Raw genomic sequence first — 27,080 nt, 5'->3', positions numbered from 1 at the left:
TTTGCAACAGAATGAAAGAGCAGCAAATTTAAATGTTACATTCACACATTTCTTTTAGAATCAAATCCTCTCACAAAACCGATAGGAAAAATAAATCTAATCACATACATGAGTCCCCTTATGGCTCACTGGGTAATTATGTTACAAAATTTGAGCCAAACAACAAATCACAATTGTAAATAAGGAGAAACAGTTTCCAGTGGCAGAAGGGTTGGAAACCAGAGGACACGGATTTAAGATAATTGGCAAAAGAACCAGAGGTGACAAGAGGAAAAAAAGTTACCCAGCAAGTTATTGTGATCTGGAATGCACTGCCTGAAAGGGCGGTGGAAGCAGATTCAACAGTAACTTTCAAAAGGGAATTGGATAAATACTTGAAGGGGAAAAAAATTTGCAGGGCTATGGGAAAAGGGCAGGGGAATGGGACTAATTGGATAGTTCTATCTAAGAGCCAGCACAGGCACGGTGGGCTGAATGATCTCCTTCTGTCCTGTACCATTCTATGCTTGGCAGTAAAAGTAGAGCTGTTACTCCGTATTACATGCAGAATTGTATTAATTTACCTACTTGCAATGTGTAAGGAAAACAAAAATTATTAACCTACAAAAAAAAATACACGGCATCATCTCAAACTCCAAATTCCTTCAGTGGAGATGTACATTCCGTCATTAGTGAAACTTCTGACTCACCATGAGCAGTGCCATCTTTATTTATATAATTGAACATCCCCTGTCTACTATTCTTCCACGGCATCACACATGCATTGGGCTTAAAAGGTTACACAATTATGGACTAAACTTACCCATAAGATGAGTTATTTAATGTTAGAACTGCCTGCAAGATGTTTCCCCCACATATCCCTGCCCTTCTACCTACAGCTTGAGCTGGAAATATCACCTGGGGACTGAGGGCAAATTCTGTGTTTGTGCAGTGTGATGCATCATGATAGTTGCAGTTTTCATCCTGTTCCTTTGGAACTACAACACTCAGAATTGTACCAGAATACTTACAAACAAAATTTAGACATTAGCGAAGGGAAAAAATTATATATTTTTTCAGCATTTCATACAATTTAAGCCATTAGGTAAAAATCCTGAACTAATGTGTTTTTATGCCTGACTGAGGGTGATTTTGCACTGGGGTCAGAGGGAATGTTTATAGGGTGCTTTGAGGCTGACCTAGGGTATTACAGCAGTGGTCGACCAGGTTCAGACCATGGTGAATGGTCCACCTCATTGGGTAACTCCATTTTGGAAAACCAGCTTAGGCAGAGCAACAACCACAACAGGCTCAGTAACAACTCCAGTTCTATCACGGAAACAAGGGAGAGAAAATATCTTATAATCATGTAAATAACTGAAAGGTGAAGCAAACTTTAGGAAGATGTACTTCCATCTTAAGCAAATAACGCAGATCATCCTTGAGAAGAGCAGCCTAAAAAATGAAATATTGTATGAGTAAGTGTGAATATGGGAGGGATGAAGAACAAAAGGGATACCTGTATCTTAAACAAGTTTTCTAAAATGGTTGGTAAAGAGTTTTAAAAATATAATAGGCAGTGGCGATGCTCATGGTCAGTTGATCAATAAAGGTTTATTTTTTAAAAATACAAAGTAGTGAGGGCATTAGGAGAAAGACTTTAGAAATGTGCTTCACAGAGCCACCCATTGGCCAGAGCTTACAATTACATGGTGACAGCTGACATAGCAGAACTGAATGGGAAATATTGACATAGCTGTTTACATTGGTAAATGTTGACACAAAAACACAATCCAAAAGTTGGGACAACAGCAAGATTTGTGGATGGGAAGTATGTTCCTTTCACAAGATTTTTTTTAATAGATTATATCAGAGAGGCCTGTATCTTTCAGTAACAGTGAGTTGTGTAATACTTTTACCTTGAGTCGGTCGACTGATTATTGCATAAGTTCGCTCACACATTTAGACTGCAACAGGACTGTGGTGAATACAAGAAACCACACTCTAGGTTCTGGACTAAGCACAGCCAAAACCTAACCCTAACATTTTAATAAAAGAAAGAATTGCATTTATAAAGTGTCTTTCACGACCTCAGGACGTCTCAAAGCACTTTACAGCCGATGAAGTGTGTTTGAAGTGCAGTCACTGTTGTAATGTAGGCATCGCACACACATACATACATATATACACAGGATGGTGAGGTATATTTTCCAATTGGTAAAAGTTAGGGACAAACACTTAATGTGCAGATACTACATTCAACTGTGCATTATTTCTAGGGTGAGGTTAACCTATTTAAAATAAACAGGTTATAACAACACCTGCCTGAAAGTGATACACAGAGGAATTTAGAAGGAGCACATTAAGCTCAGAACTTTGCTGATTAGAAAATATACCCCCGAATCATTTTGAAACAAATGGTTTCCCTCTTCCTCATGCCACTAGAAAGTCCCAATTTTGTCGGGAATTCAAATTCAGTTGAGCGGAACGTAGAAGGAACATTAGCAATGCGAGGAGTCTTTCCCCTGTAACGTGATCAAGTGGTGGGAAGACTATCCCTTGTGAATGGTACTTTGGAAGCTAAAATGTCAGATTTCTTTACAAAGTTGTACACTTGGCTCAGGTATTTTATTTTATTAAAGTAAAGTGCGACATGAAGGGACAGTGATGCAAGAGAATTTGATTTCTGCAGGGTACAAGTATATTTATTGCAATGGGTAAATTACACAAGGTGTGAGTGATACCTTATTAAAACTTATTGTTTTATTACAGTGAAGAGCATCAGTTTTGACATGTGCTGCATGTCTATGCTTTGTACCATTGAATACCACACACTTCTTAAAAGAAAAAGGATCTTATTCAGTCATACTTTCATGACCAACTAAGCAGCGAAGCATTTTGAAAAACTGGAGACCAATAGAAGATGCCACAGAGTGGAGGGATATGGATTTGACTGCCCCAGACCATGGAGCTCCTGACTTTAACAGCAACGATAAGGGGAGGGTGTGGAGAGAGAGAGAGAGAGAGAAAGAAAGAAAGAAAAAAAGAGAGAAATTTGCAGGGATTATCCTCTTACACATCTCTTAGTATTTCTCATTTGGAATAGTAAGGGCAGAAACCATAGAGCACAAAATAATTATTGATCAAGCATCAGGGCGGAATGTCCAAAGTGACAGTCTTGTTACTTCATTCTAGTCAAACAGAGCTAAATAGTGAATGATCTCTTGGGTTTTCAACACTGTCCAAAGTCTTTTGTAAGCAGAAGTCCCTCTCAATGAAGGAAATGAATAGTGTTGAAAGCCTCAAGGATACATTCACGTATCCAATTTCTTTAGCCATTTAAAACTAATTTTAAATCCTATCCTATCACAGACGCCAAAGAAAAATTAAACTACATTTAAACATTTTTTAAAAAAAATTTTAAAGTTTAAAATTGAGATGATTGAATCTATCAAACTTGATATAACTAGCACAAAGTAGGCCGAGCCCACCTTTAATGGCATAATAGGATACAGAGAATACTCCCAATCTTAACATTTTTAGTGCTATTACATATCTCGGCTTGTACCTAAACTCATTGAATAAATATCATTATATATTAATTGCAGTTGAACTAGCAAAAGACTTTGTGAACATAACCCTTGGATTTCTGTAAAAGTGCCTAATCTTATGTTCAGTTTCAAGCAAACTATAAAGCTATTATATATTTTAAAATGTGTCTGCAATGCTATATGATTGCAGTGAGGCATTAATGCTGCTGACCAACCTATGCTAATCATAAAACATCACAGTCCAATAAGGTTGCTGAGAAAATAAAATGTTAATCCATCTTTGACCGCCCACCTCATTGTTAATCTTCTATCATGGACATTTTGCCCACTCTGCCTAACTTTTGCTCCCTCCCAAGACTCTTCTCCCTTCCATGAATGTTCCAGCTTAGCATCTGCTGAGGCCCCCTAAAATGCTCCAGCTCTGTTACCCCCTTCCCATCGAGGTTCTCCCTGAGTACACTAGCCCCTGTACTTTCCTGGGTTGATCCCAAGTGCTCTGGTTCTACTTCTACCTCCCGCTTCTATCAAGGCCCAACTGCCCCCACTCCCTCCCAAACTCTCATTCCCTAATACCGCAGACGACAGCCTCCAAACTGAACAACCCCTCTCCCACACCCCACTCCCTGGTGCTGCAGCTAACAGACTAAAACTTCCTCCAAAACATCCCAAAACCCAATGTAAAAGTAGTTATTAAAAATAAAGAGAAATAAGACCATCAACCAACTTAAATCAAACTAAAATCCCAACAGTTCAGTCAGGCAGTTATCGTTTTAATCGGTGTGCTAACCTGCTATTAGCATTGACCTACATAGAACAGCACTACAAGAGATTTCCCTTAGGTTGAGGTTGAAATGTCGTAAAACCAGGCCAGGATTTGAGCACTTCAACCTGTAAAGGAATGGAATGGCTTTTTATTGGTGAAACACACTTTAAAAACCTGAATAGTTAGCTGATCTTCGCCAGGGAAGTTAGAAGTGGTTCCAGTGCTCTGGGCTAGGGAGGGCTGTGATGCCCCCTCCATGGTTAAATGACCAGTCAGCACTAACTGTCTGGATTTACAGGTGAAAAATGTCCACTTGGATGAGGTACCAGAGGGTGATCATTGCACATGGCACCAGGGTGAGGCATGTCTTGAGGGAAATGGGGAGGAATGAGGTGAATACCAGCAAAATAAATACTCAATGAGTTGATTCAGTTGAGATTACTTTGCAGACTCCAGCAGGCAGCAAGAGGAAATGGCTCATTTCCAGTACAGGAGAGCTCCCCCAAGCATTTCCTGTGTGTTGTATTCCCCAACAGCCTGAAATATATTTGTTGCCACTTTTAGCACAGTCACACATTTTATGGGCCGCAGGGGGGAGGAAAAGAGAAGGGGTAGTGGCTAAAAAAGACAATATACTTGGATACTTGGCTGGGTTCACCAAGAGTTAGCACAAATGTCCATGGAGTGAGGGTAAAGGGAAAGAAAGATGACAGGATCAGCAAACACTTAAAATAACGTTTTTTTGTTGTTGCTTTGCATCGCATTTTTGAAATTGCTGAAAACATGATTGTGAAGATTGAAATGGCCTGAATTGCTTCTGCCATTCCAGACCTCCACCTCACCTTTAATGGGTCCCATAATTGCGTGCAAGAATTTTTGCTCTCCTGTCAGATATTCATGAAGTCCATGCCCCTTTAATAACGCCAGTGTGGGAGAGTTCACAACTTATTTATATCCACGAATATTTCAATGCAATGTGTGCACTGGTTTGATAGATGTGTAATCAGCACCAGCATCGGGGAGAAGGAGAGGGGGTGGAGCAGGGTTTTAAAGTCAGAGATGAGAACCTGGAGTTATGAGGAGACACTTGAGATGGTGGGGCTATTTCCACTGGAGCAGAGAAGGTTAAGTGGAGATTTATTAGAAGTTTTTAAAATGATGAAGAGTTTTGATAGAGGGAATAGCGAAAGATTGGAATGGAATGCTTTGCCAGAGGGAACGGTTGAGGCTAAGACCATTGCATGTTTCAAGGAAAAATTGATTAAATATCTGAAGCAGAGGAAGATGCGAGTCTATGGGCACAGGGCAGGGCAGTGGGATTAGTTTTGGATTGGTCTAGCAAAGATCCAGCACAAACACAATGGGCCGAATGGCCTCCTTCTGTGCTGATGGATCTGAATCTCCTTTAAGGCCTTCGTTCACTTGTGGTCTCAGTGAAGACATTGTTGCCAAAAACAAAGCCATTTGTTAGATCATCGCCTGGACCTCAATGGAGAAAAATACAGCAGCTTCCATATTCCTGTGGACTCCTGTTCCTTTATATATGGGATATAAATTGTCACTGTACAAAATATCTCTACAGTATAAATACAGTATTCATAGACTTTTTAAAAACAGTTGCAAGGTCAGCAATTTTAACAAAAATAGATTTTTTTTTAAGGCAAAATTATTAATTCTACCAAAAATAATATACCTTTTCCCCAGATGAATTATACATTTCTATAATTTAGCACTCAATTTATAGACCTAAAAGCAGCTAGAGGTGAGTGATACGGACACTTAAATGCTAACGCAGACGTGTACACTGTTTGCGGATTTATAACATCCTGAAATGCAGTCACGATAAGGAATCCCTTTCAGTATTAACATTCTAACTCGCACCAGGACGAGCCATCGGGTGAACAAAGTTATTCCCAGGATGATTTACTAAAATTGGAATTGGAAGAAAACAACATGGTGCCGCTTCACAGCATTAATGGGACTGAAGTACAAAGGAAGTCCTCTTTCCAAGTTCACCTGAAGCGTTTAGATTATGAAAAGGACTTCATTTGCACCAAGGAAATTACATTTATTTTGTCTCACTTCTTGAAGTCCTCCAAGCGTCTTAACCATTATCCCAGCTCACAGAGCAGCAGGCCCACTTGCTGGTCGATCTCTGTCATGGGTTGCATGAACCAGCTGTTTGGAGTCCACGAGAATGGCTTGTCAGGTTGACAGAGTAACTTATCCACCAAATTATTGGTGGTTGGCTTGGGAAGGGCGGCAAGCCGACTTCTTTCTGACAGTAGAGATCGGGGTCATGGTGACATGTAGGGAAAGTGACTGGTTAAGAGGGTCCATTAAAAAGATGAGAGCAGTCAGGTGGGACAGTGCATCAGTGTACTACGTCCTGGAATGGGAGACCCATGCTTAAAAATCTCTTCTACAGTTGTTGAATTGCCAAATTTGGGCTTGGCCAACACACCATTACTGGGGTTCTATAGCAGGTTGCACTACAGTGCTCCATACTATCTGGCCAAAGATGTCTCTGCATTTCAACCAGAGACCATATTATGTGGGGTCCCTGGAGTACAGGGCATATGGTCCCCAGGAGGGGATGAAGGGGAGCAATTACAATTAACTAGAAAACTTAAAAAATGACCAGTAGATGTACAAAAATTGATCTCTTGAAAATATACCTTCTGAAATACATAGTCTATTATGAAACTTTTCAGCATAGGATTGTGGGACTTGTCTACACCAAGGTCCAATATTAATTATTTAATCAACAAAAAGTAGATTTCTGGGACTAATATTAAACTTGTAATGCTTAAACATCAAGGACTGATCTTTCCAAAAGTGCACTACACTGTTTACAGCACAGTGCACTGGTGCATTTCAAACCTTACAATGTGCAACAGTCGAACCATGTACTGGAACACAACAATGCTGGTACCTATGGCTGGCATTTTAAAAGCTGAAGTAATGGTTAACAAGGCATGTGTTACTGGTGATGAATCCCTGCCAAGATTAGAGTTATTCACATCAACTCAGAAGAATATGGTATGGTGTTATGATGATGAGAGATTAATGATTAACATGAGGATGCTTGGCACATGAACGTAGCGGTTCCTCCATAATCAATACAGGTCTTTCATCAACTTTCATCTGATTTTGCTTTATGAACTTTTCCCCCCTCCATTCAGAAAGTACAATTGGCTCCACTAAGGAGACCTGATATTGAATTCTGGAAGCGACAAAGTCAAGTTGTGTTTGCAGTCAAAAAATCGTATTTCTTTTCCTACAGATATTTTCTCCAGTCTCCTTGCTTATTCCAACCCCCTCACCAAAGAGATGACCAGGTCTCAGACTTGCACCTCCTCAGACCAAACCTACTGAGGTGCACGACAGGGGTCAGGGGATGACTTTCCCTTCGATTTTCCTTCTTCCTTGTAAGCAGATGCTTGACGGCACATCTGAAATTGGCAACGCATCAGGCGTTATTGGAGAATGAAGCCCTTGTTCCCTGTTGGCATGGAGCCAACATGCTGCACCATTTATTATTTTTCTTTAAAATTAAATTTAAATTTAAAAAACTTTAAATTTAAAAACTGCCTTGCCACCATAAGTGCAAACAAAACCTCTCCTCAGCAAACAGGCCAAGCACAAAGACTTCTGCGAGGTGACGGTACTAACTTAAAAACTTAATTTGAGACTATAAAAGTAACATTGTTCCCCTCCCACCCATAAAAATCCAATACCAGATGCATCCATCTCTTTTACTGCTACAATCCTTTGGACCTGTTCCCACTGCAGGTCTTGGAAGATGCCAGAGGCATTATTATTGCACTTAGGCAGGTTACATGCTGCCATGGGGGAGGGTGCAGGTGTATATTTCTGTGGAAGGGTGGGCTAGGTTGACCAAAGAGCCTCCCTCATCTTTGTGACCCATGCAGCATGGATCTGGAGTGTGGCTGGTGACTTTTTGCAATGTGCAGTGAAGGAGTTTGTTTATGGGAATGCAATTGCTTTTCTCTTCATCGGTCTCTTGCTGAGATTGTAACAGAGTCATTTGTTCAGAATATGAACTTTGGTACATTTTTAAAAACGATTATAGATTTAAATTTTACACAAGGGACGGACAAGGAACCTCCTTTCTGAGACACACTGGATAACAGGTTAAGGGTCCTTTTGTAAACTATGCAGATTAGCAGTTTAAAAGGCGTTTAAAACCAAATAGGATTATATAAAATAGTTTTGGAATGATAGGAGTATGAATGGATCCAATTGGAAATCTGAAGAGTGACTGGACTTGATAAGCTGCAGATGTTTGTATATCATCACTATATGAAAGCTGAATGGTCCCCAGTCAGTGGACAGGATTCGAAATCAGATCTCCGAATTATAGGGCAATGGGCAAGTCTACTATCCAAGCACCTCTCCAAGTTTCTGAAGAGGTTCCTTTAACCATACATTCTGATCTTAGTTGACAATTGTTGTGCTTATAAGATTGTGGTAGGGCTCAATATCACTCACCTCCAACTGTTATACTACCCCATAGTTGAAAGAGCATCATCCCTTCATTACATCACGCTGAATACTTTTCTAAATCATTTTTATCAAAAACTATTTTGGTTGCGAAATAAATAGCCACTGTCCCAAAGAAGGCCGCAGAGATCATGTAAGCAGTTACTGTCTGTGTAAACTGAACAATTGTGCCCATGAGTAGTGAGGGAATGACCTGAGAAAGAAGAAAGGCACTGTCCAGAATAGCTAGGTCAAGGCAAATCCCCCTCCCCATAGTAGACTGTTCACTGTCAGTACAGCCGGCAGCCACCACGACCTCGCACTGAGAGCCACGACTCTGTGGGATGGTGCTTCTCTCCGGCAGAGGGCCTTTGGAGGACAGTAGAGGAGCAGTTGCAATCAAATTTCCATTTTGATTATATGGTTTATGATTTAAGATTCCATTTTGCGAAGATGCCTTTTTTTCAATCTGGCAATTAACATCTTCGATTTCAGTAAACTTGTGCTTGCAAAAAAATACCTAAGGAAAGAAAAAAAAACATGAACAACATAAATCAATGACAGAGCATTATAGAAATAGGTATACAAAAAGGAAAAACTACAAATGCTGGAAATCAGAAATAAAAGTTAAAAATAGAGGTCACTTTGCAGCTGAAAGAGAAAAACAAATTATTGTTTCAGATGGAATACTTCACCAGCACCTTTCTAGGGAAGGGCCGACCCAAAACATTAACTTGTTTTCTGTATCACTAACCTCCTCCAGCCCTACAACCCTCCAAGATCTCTGCGCTCTTCCTATTCTGGCCCCTTGCTCACCCCTGATTTCCTTCGCTGCCTTCAGCTGGCCAGGCCCCAAGCTCTGGAATTCCTTCCCTAATCCACTCTGCCTCTCTCTCCCACCTTTAACTCGCTCCTTAAAACCTACCTCTTTGAACAAGCTTTTGGTCACCTGTCCTAATATCTCCTTATATGGTTCGGTGACAAATTTTGTCCGATAACGATCCTTCTGAAGCGCCTTGGGATGTTTTACTACGTTAAAGGCGCGATATAAATAGAAGTTGTTGTGGTCCTTTTTCAGATGCTGACAGGCCTGATGCTCATTTCCAGCATTTTCATTTTTTTTTTATTATGGAACGAACATTTTATACATCCTTTGATTAAAAAGCAATAATCTGTCCAAGGGGCATGAACGACTGTAAATCTGAAACCCAAGATTAGATTTTGGCCTGGGAGTCACTAACCTTGGTACTGAGGATTCTGTTCTTTTGGGACTATTGAATGCTCCTTGTCGCATCATAGCACGCATTTAATGACTCAGATACAGGTTTAATTGAAAAATAATCTGCAGTTCATTATTGGGAAATGCAATGTCGAGTTAATCATAGAATCATAGAAGTTTACAACATGGAAACAGGCCCTTCGGCCCAACATGTCCATGTCGCCCAGTTTATACCACTAAGCTAGTCCCAATTGCCTGCACTTGGCCCATATCCCTCTATACCCATCTTACCCATGTAACTGTCCAAATGCTTTTTAAAAGACAAAATTGTACCCGCCTCTACTACTGCCTCTGGCAGCTCGTTCCAGACACTCACCACCCTTTGAGTGAAAAAATTGCCCCTCTGGACCCTTTTGTATCTCTCCCCTCTCACCTTAAATCTATGCCCCCTCGTTATAGACTCCCCTACCTTTGGGAAAAGATTTTGACTATCGACCTTATCTATGCCCCTCATTATTTTATAGACTTCTATAAGATCACCCCTAAACCTCCTACTCTCCAGGGAACAAAGTCCCAGTCTATCTAACCTCTCCCTGTAAGTCAAACCATCAAGTCCCGGTAGCATCCTAGTAAATCTTTTCTGCACTCTTTCTAGTTTAATAATATCCTTTCTATAATAGGGTGACCAGAACTGTACACAGTAATAGTCTAATCTGGTTAGTAAACTCGATTCAACTCCTAACTAGGGTGAAGGCAATTATCTGATAGATATCAGAGCAAGTGATGTGTCTATTGGGCAAGGAAATAGGGTTAATTCTCTCAACTCATCCCAGCCCTTGTGCATCAGCTTTATGCATATCTCTCAGTGAGAGTACATTGAGGTGGTCACAGGTCTGTTTCAGGAAAGGGTTAACCAGACTGTCCTGAAGTCTGCTTATATTATACTGCTATTGATTTCTCTTTATATTGTAGTAATAGTAACCTTTAGCCTTTGCCTGTTAAGCAGGGAAGTTTAAGTCAATTTAAAGTACTACTGGGCTACTGAGCCAGGGCTGACCTTGAAGTGATGGTGACTTTAGTCACTTCAGTTGAACCTAATTAAAAGACATGCCAGTGCATACTGCAGAGAACTTTAATCAGTTGATAACAAGTACAGGAAAAACAATTAGTTTTGCAAGCAAAAACATCTGGGTTGATTGGTAAGAAATGCAACTAAATCAAAGACAGACTTATAATTAAAAGTTTCACTTGGAGGAATAGCAGTTATATGTGACAAGAGTGAAACTATCGATAAGATAGCAAAGTAGAGGAGTTGTACCGGTCTACATAAAAAAAACTAGTTAAAACTAAAGATAAGGGATAAGACAATTAAATTCTCCTTGTATGGAGTTGTATTCTAACTTTTATATAATTATGTAATGCAGAATTGTGTGGATTGTCAGAGAAATGAGAAATGAATAAAAATTGGCTCTTTGTAATGAGTATTTGGATTTGTAAAGGCCTAAGATACTGAGCTCAGAACTGTAACAAGTTTGAATCCCCAACCAACCATCATTAGGTCTGGTTGTAAGGATTACCTTTTAAGTGTATGTTTAAATACTATTACGTGCTTAATAAATCTTTGATACCTGATATTCAATGTACAAGAACTTTATTGATTTGAGGAGTAAATTATAAATAAGAACACCTATCCTCGAACAGCAGTACACTTGAATTTTATTTAATTATACTTAAAAAAATAATATGGTCTATACTGATGTGAAAAATTCAAGCACTAGTTTATCAGAATGTTGTCCACTAACCTGCTTTTCCTTATGATAAAGGGAGTTTAATGTGTAGGGTAGAATCTGTAGAGTTGAATATGTAAACCCGGTTAGTGCAGACATCGCTGTCACAAGGGCCACACTCTGCGAAAGGCACATGACGGTGGCAGAAAACGTAAAAAAGGCTATGCTGGCAAGGTAAACCGTTCTGTTTCCAAATCTCTTCACCAGTTTGTCCATGATTGCTGAACACAAGATTGAGAACGCACACTGCAGGAAAAGACCTATACTGCCCATTCGAACACCTGCAGTAGAGAAGGAGAAAATGGTGAAGAGACTGTTTAATATAATACATAGGTACACATTTACTGGAATACTAAAACTTTCTTGGAACTTAACGTGGCAATATAGAATCTGCATTGTGGTTTGGGCTTTGGCTCCAATGAGTTATTCTGATTTGGTGAAATGGTATTCACTTATTGCCAGCTAAATTGTCACATGGTATAATTTCTTGAGAAGTTACAGTCATCCAAGACACTCCAAAAAGGTATTTTAATTGATGCTTCGCTATTAATAGCCGCTGATTTCCATACTGCTTAGCTTGGAGATCTGGAAGATGAATTCTTCTATGAATTCCAGTCCATGTGTTTTTTCATAAGTGCTCATGAGGAGTTCAGACAGATTGAGTGTGGAACATTTGATCACGCTGAGCCTTCAGGTACTGGTTTTAGAATCCATCAACCCTGCATTTGACTCACTCCTACCGCCAGGGGGCAGCGATGATAATCTTTACACCACCAGGAATCTGATGCAGCGTGCTTGATTGGTTTGAACAACTGCACCTGAATGACCAGAATTGGGTCAATGCAAGGTCTTTTTTTGACTGGACCTAAAATTCTCCAAATTGGTACAATGCTCATCCTTTCCCTTCACCAGTCACCGCCATTGTGATGTCACGTTGCAGTTTAAGGCACTCCATACCCATTAACTGAATCATGGAGATTATCAAACCAGTCACCATCCCCGCTAACTTGAGTGTCCCAAAAATTTGTCATCTGTTATTCCACCTTTACTCCGTCCCACATCATTGTTTATACGTCCACTTTCAAATAGCTGCAGCATCACGATTGGTGGGTGCAAAACAGACTAGATGGGAAAATTACAAATCTTACCGATGAAATTCCACTTTGGCTATGACTCGCTTTGGGACATCCTGAGGTCGTGAAAGGTGCTACATAAATGCAAGTTCTTTCTCATTGCATTACTGTAATGCTCATTTTTAAATAACCCTACTGGCTAGGAGTCACACACTTGGCAGCTGTTACAACAATGTCTCCAATTCTGTATCTATTTGTAATAAGCAAAAATTGATTCTTTTTCACCCACAGAATGAGTCAATTTGGTGACTAAGAACATAGCAACAGGCCCCGAGGGAGCGGTGATCACACACCAGCATCCACTGCACTTATAAAAGTCAGTTTTCATCTGTTGCTATATAGCATAATGCAAAAGGGGTGGAGTGGGAATAACACACCAGATTTCTCCTCCCTCTCATTTTTTGTGATGCTGTTTTAAACGATGTGCTCACCCTGCAGTTGTCATGTCATGCATCATTCTCTGGTATAGAGACCAGTCGGCTGACTTGCTGCTTGTCCTCTGTCACACCACTATAAGCAGCCCAGAGTTTCTCATCTCTGTGATTACACTGCCTCCATTAGAGCTCCACGTATCTTCCCATGCCCACCCCTTCTCTCCCCCACCCCCCACACCCCCAAAATATTCTTCCCCCTTCCAAGGGCAGTGATTACTTCTGGCGTTCAGTCCCATGAGAGCTGTTAACCCCATGGCTTGTCACCTGAGTGGTCAATGTTTTTGTGTGATCCTCGACAATGATGCTCATCAGGCTATTCCACTGTGAGGAGCATCACAGCCAAGCCCAATCCTGCTCGCACGAAATATCGAAACATGCATGGCTAATTTCAACCCCAACTTCCTCCCTCCCCCACCCCAAGAACGCAGCTACCCTACTGCCACCACAACATAGCCCAGGAATTGAACCCTTGACCTTTTGACCTATATGCTCCAGGCAGTGCATTTACCCACTGAGGCATCAGGCAGCCGATCTCTATATCTTTAAATAAAATGTTGCATGTGCGGTGGAACCACTCCAGAGACTTGAGCAAAAAATCTAGGCTGACACTCCTGTGCAGTACTGTGGGAGGCTCTGCACTGTTGGAGGTGCCGTCTTTTGGATGAGACGTTAAACCAAGGCCCCGTCTGCCCTGGCAGATGGGCGTAAAAGATCCCATGGCACCATTTCAAAGAAGAGCAGGGGAGTTCTCCCTGGTGTCCTATCCAATATTTATCCCTCAATCAAAAGCACTAGAAGAGATTATCTGATCATTATCACATTGCTGTTTGTGGGATCTTGCTGTGCGCAAATTGACTGCCGCGTTTTCCTCCATTACAACAGTGACTACACTTCAAAAGTACTTCATTGGCTGCAAAGGGATGTCCTGTGGTCAAGAAAGGTGCTATATAAATGCAAGTCTTTCAAGTCTTTTCACCTGTTGCAGTGAGAAAATAAGACTGCCAATGAAATCTGAAAAAAAAAACAGAACTGTGCCTGGTACACGTCCTATGTTTTTACACAAGGGAAGCTGGGAACTGGGACTTGGAGCCTATTCCTTCTCTGCAAACAATCATGACATTTTTTTTTTAAAATCATCCATGGGAAGGCAATCAAATAGACATGGACTCCTTAGAAGTGTTGCTCAACACACTAAAATGCAAATAGAATGTGGTCAAGTCTCCCCCCACCAGCCGCTCAATGCTTACAGCAAAAAGTAACCAGTCACCTCATTATAACATTGAGGCTGGCTGAAAAATGCCAGTTGTATCGGATTAAGACATCAGTTGAGTTTAGTGCAAAACGTTACTAGGTATTGAAGTGTAGGTGCTGCTACGAAGGACAGTCCGTCAAGTTTGGTGTGTTGAGCTGGACCAGGTTTTTCTTTAAAAAAAACACCAGGTTTCTCACAGCTCGCTCACAAGAGAAAATAACTCAGTCGGCAATTAGTTCTTCCTGCACCATCGCATCAGCCCACGTACAGGGGAAAAAAAAATTCTTAGACTTCTGGTCCATTTGGTGCAAAGCCAGGTCTTATTTTCTGGACTGGGACCAGCAGGAAAGGGTTTGTGGTGTAACACTATTTAAAACTATTGAATGCACAAGTCAACAACCATGAAGATTTCGACACAAGCTGGGACATGAAGTGGACTCTTTTGAACATTAATTTTTGTATACAGATTGCGCTTTCGTGCAAGTAATGAAAAATCCATATTTTAAACTTTGTTTTCATATTAAGTGGCGTCCTGATAAACTAATACATTGGCCCATGGATTGACAGGGTGTTGGTTTGTGCCCACAAATGCTCCATCGTTTCTCCCGCCCCCCTCCCACAAATGATTTCCTGATGACGCGACTTTTCCTGGGGACCATGCCATTGGCACTCGCAGCTCTCCGATACCTGGCTTGAGTAGGCGTTTTTCATGGGTAAGCCAAGATCTTGATTGTTGGCAGTTTATTTTGTTGCGAAAGGAGGCGAGGATGTCATATCCAAGCTTGATCCTGTTCTTATTGAATGTCCGTATTTACAGCACAGAAAGAGGCCATTCGGTCCAACTGGTCTATGCCATTGTTTATGCTCCACACGAGCCTCCACCCTCTTTATCTCACCCTATCAGCATACCCTTCTATTCCTTTCTCCCTCATGTACTTATCTAGCTTCTGCTTAAATGCATCTATGCTATTAACCTCAACTACTCCTTGTGGTAGCAAGTTCCACACTCTAACCACTCTATGGGTTAAGGAGTTTTTCCTGAATTCCTTATTGGATTTATTAATGACTATCTTATATACTTATGTCCTCTAGTTTTGGATGCCCCCACATTTTCTATACGTCTACCCTATCAAGCCCCTTCACAATTTTAAAGACCGTTATTTGGTCATTCTTCAGCCTTCTCTTTTCTAGAGAAAAGAGCCCCAGCCTGTTCAGTCATTCCTGATTTGGTTAATGAGGTGCATTTACCCACAGCCGTTGGAGAACTCTGTAGTTCCTAATCTTAACTACACCATCAAGGGGAGGCCAGTGGTCACTTTACCAAATCTGGGGGATAGGGGATGAAGAATAAAAAGAAAAAAAAAATCAGTGGGAAGAGTCCTCAGACAAGCAAATGGCACCAGGCACTCTGTGAAAAAGATTAAAAATGGTAAGGGGGCTGACCAGCTGTACGATTAAAACAAGGTACTTAAAAGAATTTCATTATTTTGAGCAATTTTCTATATTTTTATTTCCAATGAATGCTGGTGCCAAGTTTGTAAAAAAAAATTATAGCATCAGAGTCGATACTACATCCACCAAATAATTACATTGTCCAGCACAGTAACTTGCCCAAGTTCTTCCAATACACTATCCATCACAGTAACTCATCCAACTAAGTGCGTCCAATATCCAATACAGTAACTGCCCAAGTAAGTGCGTCCTATACACTGTCCAGTGCAGTAACTGCGTCCCATGCACTGTCTAGTACAGTAACTGCCCAAGTGCATCCAATACACTACCCAGCACAGTAATTGCCCGTGCACCCAATACACTGTCCAGCAAAGTAACTCATCCAAGTAAGTGTGTCCATACAATATCCAATACAGTAACTGCCCAAGTAAGTGCGTCCAATACACGATCCAGCATAGTTACTTGCTTAAATGAGTCCATCCAATACACTATCCATTACAGTAACTCGTCAAAGTAACTGAGTTGAATAACTCATTGCACAACCTGTCACAGCAACTCTCCAAACCAGTTCCCTTGTAATTATGTCACTGCTACTTTTTAAACAGAAGCATTTAAACACCAGAAGGGCGCAGCTATCAGATGTCAAACCTTCACCCACATAAAACGCACCATTGGCACTTGTAAATATAGAAAGCAGCTTTGTATAAATAGGATCACTTGAAGTGGAGGGGTTGTAGGCACCTACAGTGGCTGCACTTGTATAACTGCTTAGGAGTAAGTGAATTAATGTAATGTATTGGGGTACAGCAATGATTTAGCCCTGGCAAGGCTTAAGATATTACAATCAGAATGTTGAATGGGAGGATGAGACAATACTAGTGATTGTGTACTGGTGAGTTTGGGGCTCAGTCTGATATGTTGTGAGCGACTATAGTGTTATGGCATAGATTAAAAGCACAGGTATCATTTTCTCTTAATTTCTTTCATGCTAAAGCCAATGTACCTTCATCATAGCGTAGTCTGGCTTCACTCCCGGGAACAGCATTGGGGATACCCTGGTAGAGTCCTTCCCCCACAAAGTCCGTGTAGAACATCATGAACGTCATGAGGGCCATCCAGCTGTAGAACTCGGCTACAACCAGCTGCCGGATCACCTTGGGAATGCGACAGTACAGGTGGTACAGTTTGGGGATCAAAGTGCAACAGTTCTTCAGTACTATAAGGGAGTGCCTTGCACGCCAAAGCGTACTAGTGGAGCAACAACAGTACCTTGCCAGAGGCTTAATGACTTCCTTTGGTGAGATGTCGACAAGGCCATCAGAATTACTACAGTTTTCTTCAGCTACAAAGAGGGTGGCGAGAACACACACAATAAATATGGCAGCCAGAAGTGTGAAGAGACAGTCTTCTTGCCCACCAAGGTAAGTGGACAGAAAGGTCTTTCTCCAGTCAATTGCTGTCAAGAGGTAGCCAATGCAACCCCCCAGGCTGATCATAAAGGAATACATGGAGAAAGCTTGTCTGCAGTCTTCGGCATCATGGAACAAGTCAGACAGCAGGGCTTCTAGAGGTGTGAAACAGACTTGACCACAGAAGTCCAACATGCAGATCCCGATAATAAGAAAGATCACATCTACAGGGTAGTCCTTGAGGCTGAAGGTAGCAGCCAGCTTGCTGGCATGAGGGATGATAAAAAGACTCAGAAGGACACCAAGGCAGAGCGCCCAAATGAAGGGACGCCGGCGGCCATATTTACTCGTCCAGTGGTCACTTGCTGACCCGATCATTGGAACAAATATAAGTCCTAGGACTGGCCCAATTCCTGTGGAGAGGAAGGAAAAATGATAAAGACATTGCACATACAGTGGTACCAAAATACAACTTACTGTAAATGAATGAAACAAACTCATTAAAGAAATTACACTTTAATGGCAATTTCTCCTTCAGAGCAGTAAAATTTATACATACTACTCAATTGCACGTGGAAAGTAGGCCCCGATTTTGAGGGCCTCGACGAGGCAGGAACAAGGCAGTATCGCCCCGAAAATCATGGCAATACACTTTTCCGCTCACCTGTATTTTGTTTTTCAGAAGCAGACCAGGCACCTGCCCGTTACAGGTGTGGGCCTACTCATAGTATACTAATTGGGTCGGATACGACCTCAATTAGCATATTATAAATAGGCGTCTATGCAGGTCATGTGATCATACGTCACGTGATCAACCCTCCAGGAACATCTCCAGAGTTGCCAACCCTAAAGGCCAATTGTAGCCACTTTACTGCTACACTGGCAGAGACCAGCTAACGGAGCACAGAACAGGAATCAAACCTGTGACCTTCTGGCCTGGGAGATTCAATCATATTTTAACTTTAACAATGAAGTTATGGGGAGGAGCTTTGGGGGGTGTGGGGGGGTGGAATTTTAATTTGGTTCCACTCACCAGAGTTGATTCATGTTTTTCAAATTACTTCATTCAATTGACAATGTCTTTCTGTTTAGATTATGTAAATGGTGACTCCTCGACAAGTTGGGCAAGATGCTTCAAGCCTCAGACATCTTTGTTGATCGTGCACAAAATACTTTGTTAGGCAAGGGTATTGAGGATTATGGAACCAAGGTGGGTAGATGGAGTTAAGATACAGATAAGCCATGATCAAATTGAATGGCGGAACAGGCTCCAGGGGCTGAATGGCCTACTTCTGTTCCTATATTCCCATGTCAACCTCTCACCCAAAGTAATCTAGTTTGAGAGAATCTTTCCTTCTTTCCCTCCCAAAATGTGTCAGTCAAGACGTGTAAACGCAAATACTATGGGAAGATCATGGAATAAGTTGACTGGAGTTCAAACTCTGGTGCCCGTTTTGAGAGTGCAATAAATGGGCCATCTAGGTTCCCAAATGGGCTACAACTTGTTCGCTGGGCCATGGACCACAAGATGTTCACTGCTAACCGAAACTTGAATGCTGGCCATCGCTGCGCCTTACTGAAAATAGGAAATTCATTCTCATGCAATAGATCTGGTGCTATTCTAATAGTAGTGTTGACCCAAACAAAGGAGAGCCTTCAGGAATAGGATACTCAATACTGCTCCAGATAACCAAACACCAAGACAACGTCCTGTTGCCTAGCAACAAATAAAAGCACTTTGAATAGCAGTTTACTATTCAAGAGTAACTAACAGTCGTTCTATTTAAAGAAATGGTAAAAAATGACTACGATTTTGTACAGCATAATTTAATTTATGGGATATTAGGCCGGCTTTAGTATCTATAACAGTGATGTGAAATAGGCACAACCTGACCACTGTTTTAAGGGGACATGTACTGTGCATTTGGCCTACCAGGTCTCCAAGATCAAGATCAAGTCTGATCGGATTACTACCCTCTTATCACATACATCCCTCAAGCACATTTGAAGGGGCCCATCTGCAGCGATTCTGCTGGGCATTAAAATAATATTGTGCTCTTGTAGTGTTCTAGCATTTGAATAAGCTCAGCTAAGCCTGAATGGCAGCTTTGTACTGGAAGTTGCGCGTTGCAATGGGACTGAAGGATCGCAAAAGGGGACGGCAAAGTGGGTGCTTGCTTGCTTGCCGGCAGAAGCTTTCATTTCTTCCACCATCTCTGAACTAATCCTTCACCACAAGACACTTCACAAAATATTTCTGTGCTCCGGGCTGACTAACTGTGACGGACAGGGTTTCAGACGACAGCCATCCACCTTTCACCTCCATGAATGTTTATGGGACTTTTAAGCAGCTCTCATTTCCTATTTGGAAGCATGATCAGCAACTATTATAAAAAGAAATTCCAGACATTTTTCAGTGGGAGAAACAGAGGGTGAGGGGGAGGAGATGATTCTTTTTTTCTTTTTTTTTTGCTTAAAAAAAATGCTGAAACAGATGTGGACACATGTGCCAGCTGTAAGATTTAACCAGCCACCATTCCCCGAGTTCAGCAACTGTTGTAATTATTCCCTTTGCATGAATTTTGTTAGAACACGTTATATATTTAAAAGTAAGGAGAAAAAAAACAGCCAGGGGCCACATAACAGCAGCTGAACCGAAATTGCCACATCACACTTTCAGATGGAAGCAGTGAACTCCCAGCCACATGAAGCTGAACGCAAACTCACACACAACCAAGAGGCAAGCTGGGGGGATTTTTTCCTTGACGTCTCGCTCACTGTTTTCAGTGTCTCACAAGTTGGAGGCCATTTCTACAACTTCAATTAGACTGTCCAAGAGTTCAACTGAACTATTTATATATCAAGCCCTAGATTTTCCTCAACTACTGTACTTTAAAAAAAATAATATTCAGTCTACAAAAATCTTCAAACTGCTCAGAAGAATCTTTTTTTAAAAAGGCACTTGATATTTTTGCTTTCCAAGAACGCAAACTGCTCATCCAAATGGCCATTATTCACGTGCAACTCTTGACTGAGTAATGGCAGTCCATTAGACCATCAAAAGATGAGCCAAATACAGTCCTCCTTTGGTATCTGTACTAACACACACACACACACACACACACACACTTACTGGAGGGGTGCATTGTGTTGTGATCAGGAGCCTGCCACTGTTCACCAGCTAGGCTTACACATGAAGAATGCCCACTTGGATAAAGTACTAGTGTGTGTCAGGCCTCTGTGGGCCTGCACCCCGACAAGAGCCAGTGCTTTCAGGAGAGAAAGGAAGAAACTTGTAGTGGGGAAAACATCATACACTTTAATGCACTTCAGCAGACATTTTAAAATTCTGTTTTGGTGGTGGTATTGGGGGAGGGGGTCAGATCATATACACTTTTATACTTTATTGCCCGGTTAACGTTACAATAACTTTAATCTTCCAAAAGATTTTCTCTCTCCCTCCTCCCCTTAATGTCCCGGTAGCATTTCAAATAATTTCCTTTAATATTGGGAAAGGAGAAGATTCATAAATGGCACTTTATTTTATCAGCAGTTGCAATGCATTACACACAACCTTGCTTCATTCCTCCAAGATTTTCTCCCACAAGTTAACCCTCAACACAGGCTTAAACCTTCTATGACGGAAGGGCAGACTGTCGAGCTGAAATTCATATCTGGGTTTTTCCAAACATGTGGGAAAATTGGACACGCCTAATTGTTGGCATTTAGTTGCAACATTAGTGCAAGGTTAGGTGATAAAACAGTTTGATAAATATAGATGTAAAAAAAAGATTGGTTTCCCAGGTTTAAGGTGTATAGATCTAAAGTCTGTATCTTTGTTGTCTTGGTGCCAAGATTTCAAGATATAAGTATGCCTGAAAACTGGCAGGAAAGTTTTCCGATCAATGCCATTTATCTCAATGTCATTTAGTTCATTGGCACCAATACACTATAGGAAACATCGGAACTTAGATGTACACTTTCATACTGTGCAATAAACTTTTCGTTCAACACTCAGTTTATTTCTTCATATTGCTCCCACCAATAACACAAGCAGCGACAGACTTGCAACCATCACTACTTGCTGCCATGCCCCATTTTTGTACTGTTGATGCCTTTAGTGATGAAAGATTAAAATTGCAAAATCTGGTCACGTTCACTTTGGGTGTTACAACCCAAGTTTGAAAAGACAACATCTACAATTGCACTGCTGGGCATTTTTTTTTACTGTTCAAGTGGTCATAGTATGAAGTGTTTACACACCCACCATTGGTGTTTTGAAGAAGTCCTAAATGGCATCATTGTCATCACAAGCATCTGGAACCTTCAGGCAGCCTCCTGGTACAGTGTGGCTCCAAGCTCTGGAATTCCCTCCCCAAACCTCTGCTTCTCCACCTCTCTCTCCTCCTTCAACACGCTGCTTAAAACTTACCTCTTTGACCAAGCGTTTGGTCATCTGTCCTAACGTCTCCTTCTTTGGCGCAGTGTCAATTTTTGTTGATAACGCTCCTGTGTAGCACCTTGGAACTTCTTACTATGTTAAAGGTGCTATATAAATGCAAGTTGTTGTTGTGTATGTATGATGCCAGGTGGTGGGATGCACGTTTATACCTGCAAACTCCCCCACCCCATCCACTATGCGAGGATGGGGAGGTCCTGAATGAAGGCCAGTGACTTCCCCACTAGGAGGGGGTTAAAAAAAACATGGAGGTAGATTCATTACTAGATCACTCTAGGATACCTTGGCACAACTGGCCAAGAGTGGCTTTGGTGGGTTGTTAAGAGTAATTTTGTACTAAATTAATAAAAAAATCCACATAGAATATTGTAGGGTGAAAGAAGTAGCCCTGTGCTGAGGACCTGACTTTGTCGTACGTCTCTGGTAATTTAAGTCACATTAGGGACACAGGTGCTCCTGTTCTCTGAGAAGCACCTTCCAGTGTGAAGTCACCAGGACAAGTCAGCCACAGTCACACACTGAAAACATGGTTCAGTATTTAGAGGTACATTAACCTCAGTATCAACTAAGGGGTCGTACAGTCAAAACACATTATCTGTAGCTTCACTCCACTCCTCAGCTGGAGTATTGTGTACGATTTTGGGCACCACACTTTAGGAAAGATGTCAATGCCTTGGAGAGGGTACAGTGGAGGTTTACCAGGATGATACCAGGGATGAGGGACTTCAGTTATGTGGAGAAATTGAAGAAGCTGGGATTGGAGCAGAGAAGGTTAAGGGGAGACCTAATAGAGGTATTCAAAATTATGAGGGGTTTTGAAAGTTTCTCCCTACTTACTCTGTTTCCTCTGGCAAGTGGGTCGGTAACTAGAGGTCACAGAATTAATATAATTGGCAAAAGAACTAGAGGTGGGTTGTTAAGATCTGGAACACACTGCCCGAAAGGGTGGTGGAATCAGATTCCGCGGGAACATTCAAAAGGCAATTGGACATGTACTTGAAGAGGACTAATTTGCAGGGTTATGGGGAAAAAGCTGGGGAGTGGGACTAAACTGGACAGTTCTTTCAAAGAGCGGCACAGGCACGACGGGCTGAATGGCCTCCTTCTGTGCTGTAAGATTCTATGATTCCTATTGTCGCTGCAATTCAACACAGACTATGTTGTTCACAGCAGGACAAATATTACAAGTCATGCTAATTCCAATCAGACATCCTTGTTCACTTCATTTCCCAAGGAGGTATCGCAAGGGTGACTTAAGAAAGTCTGCTACACTCTGAAAGAGGATGATATATTAAAATGATTCTAATTAAATTCATTTTAACTTATTAGCATTGGCAGCATATTTGGCTGGGCCGAGGGGGGTGGGGGGGAATGGGGAGGAGAAACCAGAGCAGAGTCCAAGCCTGTCCCCATCCCCTTCTGCTGAGGAGCAAAGGGAAACTGGAACTACTCCCAAGCCTGAGTCGGGTAAGTCTAATTGTAGCAATACAGCGCTGGCCAGGCTGAGATCTGCTAAGGCACCAAGGACAAGCAACTGAATTTGGTATCTTGCTAGTCTGCGTGGTTCCATCCCACACCGTGTGGTGCAGGTAGCAACTGAGCAATCAAGTGGGATATACACCGGCACCCTCAAGTTGGAAATCCTCATGGTGAATCAGCTTGATCAGCAAAGGGCTCAAGGAACAGTCGTGTAAGCTCCCTCAGGCCGAATGTGTAATGGTGGCGCCTGAGGTTGCACAATCCCGAACAGACCATGAGGCCCCAGGTTTTGATTCCCATTCTGTGCTGAGTTAGCTGATCTCAGCTGGAGCAAGGGTTGGAGTGTTGCAATTGTCCTGAACGCCCTGAAGCTCGGGTGAAGGAAAAAAAAAAGAACCAACCAGGGGTCGCACCCCAGATTGCTTTGCAGTGAAGCATGCAGGAAAATGTGAGTGGACGTTGGGCGGGCACAGGGCTGGGTCGACCGTGATGCTTTCCACGATTAAATAGCCAGATGACGGTCAAGCCTAGATTTTCTGATCGGTGTTATTTTACTGCTGCATTATCCATTTGCGATAAATAGGCCAACGGCAGTGTTAAAACTATGTTGATGGGAATGCCTAGGCTACGCTGTCTATTCTCATTCGTGAAGAAAGTCCACTTGGGGCAAGGTACAGGAAGGAGGGCTGTGGACGCACATGGAAATGACGGTCTGCAAGAGTTAGAGCTTTCAGGTGAGGGGATTGGGGGGGGTCACGGAGGTCAGAAATTTTAAAAAAAATCTTATAAAGCACAGCTGATCGTACAGTACAATTGTACTTACCCAGGACCATAGTCATAAATTTTTCTTCCACCCCAGCTTCGAGCAGCAGTGGAGGGACAAAGGTGATTCCAGCTGCCACACAGATCTCCAGGCCACATGTCAGTGAGTTCAGCAACAACAACTGGGACCTTCGTTTGTGGAAAAACATATTGGGTTGGGGTTTCTCCATCATGACGAGGTTTCCTCTAGATCTTGTCAGAGACAAAGTGTAGAATTAGAATTTTCTCATCCCCACTTGACAAATGTTCTGCAGCTTTCACAGTTTTTAACACCACAAATGTGGAGAGTTCTTCTCAGCATTGCTATGATGTGAAACAGCTCCATGTTCAGGCACTGAGAATCCAGAATCGTTCATCGCCAGGTTGTCGACGTAAACAGACCATGGTTTTGGTGAAAAAGAACTTTTTTTCCCCCAAGCTCAAGGCAGAAAAACCATCAGTGACAGTAACTCTGGAAAAATGAAGAGAAAGACATTTTAACTTGTGGTTCATAGGGATTCATCTCTCCTCAGTAAATCATCATGTCTCCCAGTGATAGTCCGTTTCGACAGTAGAATATGAGAAACACAAATAAAGGGCTTTACTTGCTCTATATTTGCAAGTGTCAAGGGGGGAAAAAAACAAATCACTAAAAATGTAATCAACCAAAAAGTTCAGATGTAGGAAATCTGAAACTAAAATCAGAAAATGCTGGAAACACTCAGCAGGTCAAAGAGCGGCACAGGCTCGACGGGCTGAATGGCCTCCTTCTGTGCTGTAAGATTCTACGATTCCTATTGTCGCTGCAATTCAACACAGAATATGTTGTTCACAGCAGGTCAGGAAGCATCTGTGGAGACAACAGGCAAGTTGACGCTTCTGTATGGACCCTTCATCAGAATGGCAACGAGGACTCTCATGAAGGGTTCACACCTGAAACATCAAGTTGTCTGTTCTCTCCACAGATGCTGCCAGACTTGCTAAACATTTCCTACTTTTGTTTCACTTAGAATGTTTGGCAAATCAATCTAATGAAACAACCACAGATCCAACCTTAGACTTGAACCAAAAAGTTCCTTTCAACGAACTTACTTTTGCATTTGCCACTCTCAAAAACTGGTCTCTTGACCTGTGTCTTCAATCATCTCACCTAACTTCTCTCTTACACCCTGCTTAATGTTCACCGCTGCCCTACGTGAAGTGCTTTGGGACATTTAGTTACATGAAAGACTCTATTTACAAATAAGCTGTTGCTTGTGTCACTGAATTGTAACTGTGGGTGCGTGAAACTAGGAACTGCGGAAAAAGGCCTAGCAGTACATTTGTAGATGTTCTCCTTCCAAACTTGCCTAAGGAGAGCATTTTGATTTATATAACACTAGATTGACAGACCTGGAATCTTCATCGGTCATTACAGATTTGTCATTGGTGGCAACAGTGGTGGAAGGAAGTTGAGGTGTTGAATTAGGAGTAATACAGAAGAAACATTTCATAGAACATTAAACTGTGTTGGGTTTTTCAGTGCAACTTGTCCTAAATGGGTAAACACATTAATCTCACGCATCCAGTGGGGAGCTACACTCAAAGGGAGAACAGGTCAGGGATAGTGCTATAGCAAAGAAGCACCAATTCTCCGACCCAAACTCCCTTTGATTCCAACTTCCCTCTGGGAGCACTGGATCAATGGATTTACTTTATGGTGCATTGATGAGTAGCCTAAATAAGTCTTCCGAACAACACTGCATAACCTCAAGCTTCCTTAATATCTTTAGGGCCGGACCCTGCCAAAATAACCCACGATTGAGAGCTAGTTGGAACGAAAGGAGCAAAATACTAATTTTAACTTAACTTTCAGAAGAATTTCTAAAAGGTTTCCATCCACATGTCCAGCTTGCAAGCCAGAAAATTATATACTTCTGTTTTTACTACCCAGTATGGTGATGTCTTTTGCACATGTAGAGCTCATTACCTCCTTCAGTTCTCCTGCAATCTATAGACTGTTAAAACCCAAGTTTAGCATTTCCTAACCACTAACTCTTGATTTCACTTCTCTTCTCTTCTCTGCCATTGGGTTTCAACTGTTGCTCCTGCGCTAGTGCCTTGTCTCTTCACCTAGATTTCCCAATTTTTAAAAAAAAAAATCACTATTGTTTTATAAAGGGAAAACTCAGCTGCTAACTGCAGGCTCCATTCTTGCTGCTGCAGATCTTGTGCATAAGCAATGGAGCAACAACCTGCATTTATATAGCGCCTTTAACAGTGAAACATCCTAAGGCGCTTCACAGGAGCGTTATCAAACAAAATTTGACACCGAGCCAGATAAGGAGATATTAGGACAGGTGACCAAAAGCTTGGGTCAAAGAGGTAGGTTTTAAGGAGCATCTTAAAGGAGGAGAGAGGGGTAGAGAGGCGGAGAGGTTTAGTGAGGGAATTCCAGGGCTTTGGGCCTCGGCAGCTGTAGGCAAGGCCGCCAATAGTGGAGTGATTAAAATCGGAGTTGCTCAAGAGGCAAGAATTGGAGGAGCGCAGAGATCTCGGGAGGTTGTGGAGCTGGAGGAGGTTAGTGACAGGGAGGGGCGAGGCCATGGAGAGATTTGAAAACAAGGATGAGAATTTTAAAAATTAAGGCATTCCCAGACAGGGAACCAATGAAGGTCAGCGAGCACAGGGATAATGGAAGAACGGGAAGTGGTGCACGGTAGGATATGGGCAGCAGAGTTTTGGATGAGCTCAGGTTTATGGAGGGTGGGAGATGGGAGGCCAGCTAGGAGAGCATTGGAATAGTCGAGTCTAGAGGTAACAAAGGCATAGATGAGGGCTTCAGCAGCAGATGAGCGGAGGCAGGGGTGGAGACGG

At 41.9% G+C, this 27,080-nt stretch overlaps 1 protein-coding gene across 2 annotated transcripts in view; it reads right to left on the bottom strand.

Annotated features, from left to right (window-relative positions):
• Positions 1–1,573: 1,573 nt before the first annotated feature.
• The window catches only part of LOC137344556 (solute carrier family 45 member 3-like), a 112,906-nt gene continuing 87,399 nt past the window's right edge, over positions 1,574–27,080 (bottom strand). Inside the window, exons 2-6 of one of the 2 annotated variants that reach the window (XR_010968386.1) lie at positions 24,247–24,696; positions 17,080–17,898; positions 11,821–12,086; positions 8,809–9,319; positions 1,574–7,748 (exon numbers count right to left, since the gene is read on the bottom strand). Coding sequence is in view for 1 of the 2 variants with exons in the window: in XM_068007600.1 (XP_067863701.1) it covers positions 8,861–9,319; positions 11,821–12,086; positions 17,080–17,898; positions 24,247–24,418 (1,716 nt within the window). In the remaining variant the exon portion in view is untranslated. Of the gene's footprint in view, positions 9,320–11,820; positions 12,087–17,079; positions 17,899–24,246; positions 24,697–27,080 lie in introns of both variants that reach the window. The other variant, XM_068007600.1, reaches the window with a different exon arrangement.

The sequence above is a fragment of the Heptranchias perlo genome, chromosome 27 (assembly GCF_035084215.1).
Source record: "Heptranchias perlo isolate sHepPer1 chromosome 27, sHepPer1.hap1, whole genome shotgun sequence".
Taxonomy (NCBI): Eukaryota; Metazoa; Chordata; class Chondrichthyes; order Hexanchiformes; family Hexanchidae; genus Heptranchias; species Heptranchias perlo.
The sequence above is the reverse complement of the archived record's forward strand: the minus strand, read 5'-3'. Positions and strand labels throughout refer to the sequence as shown.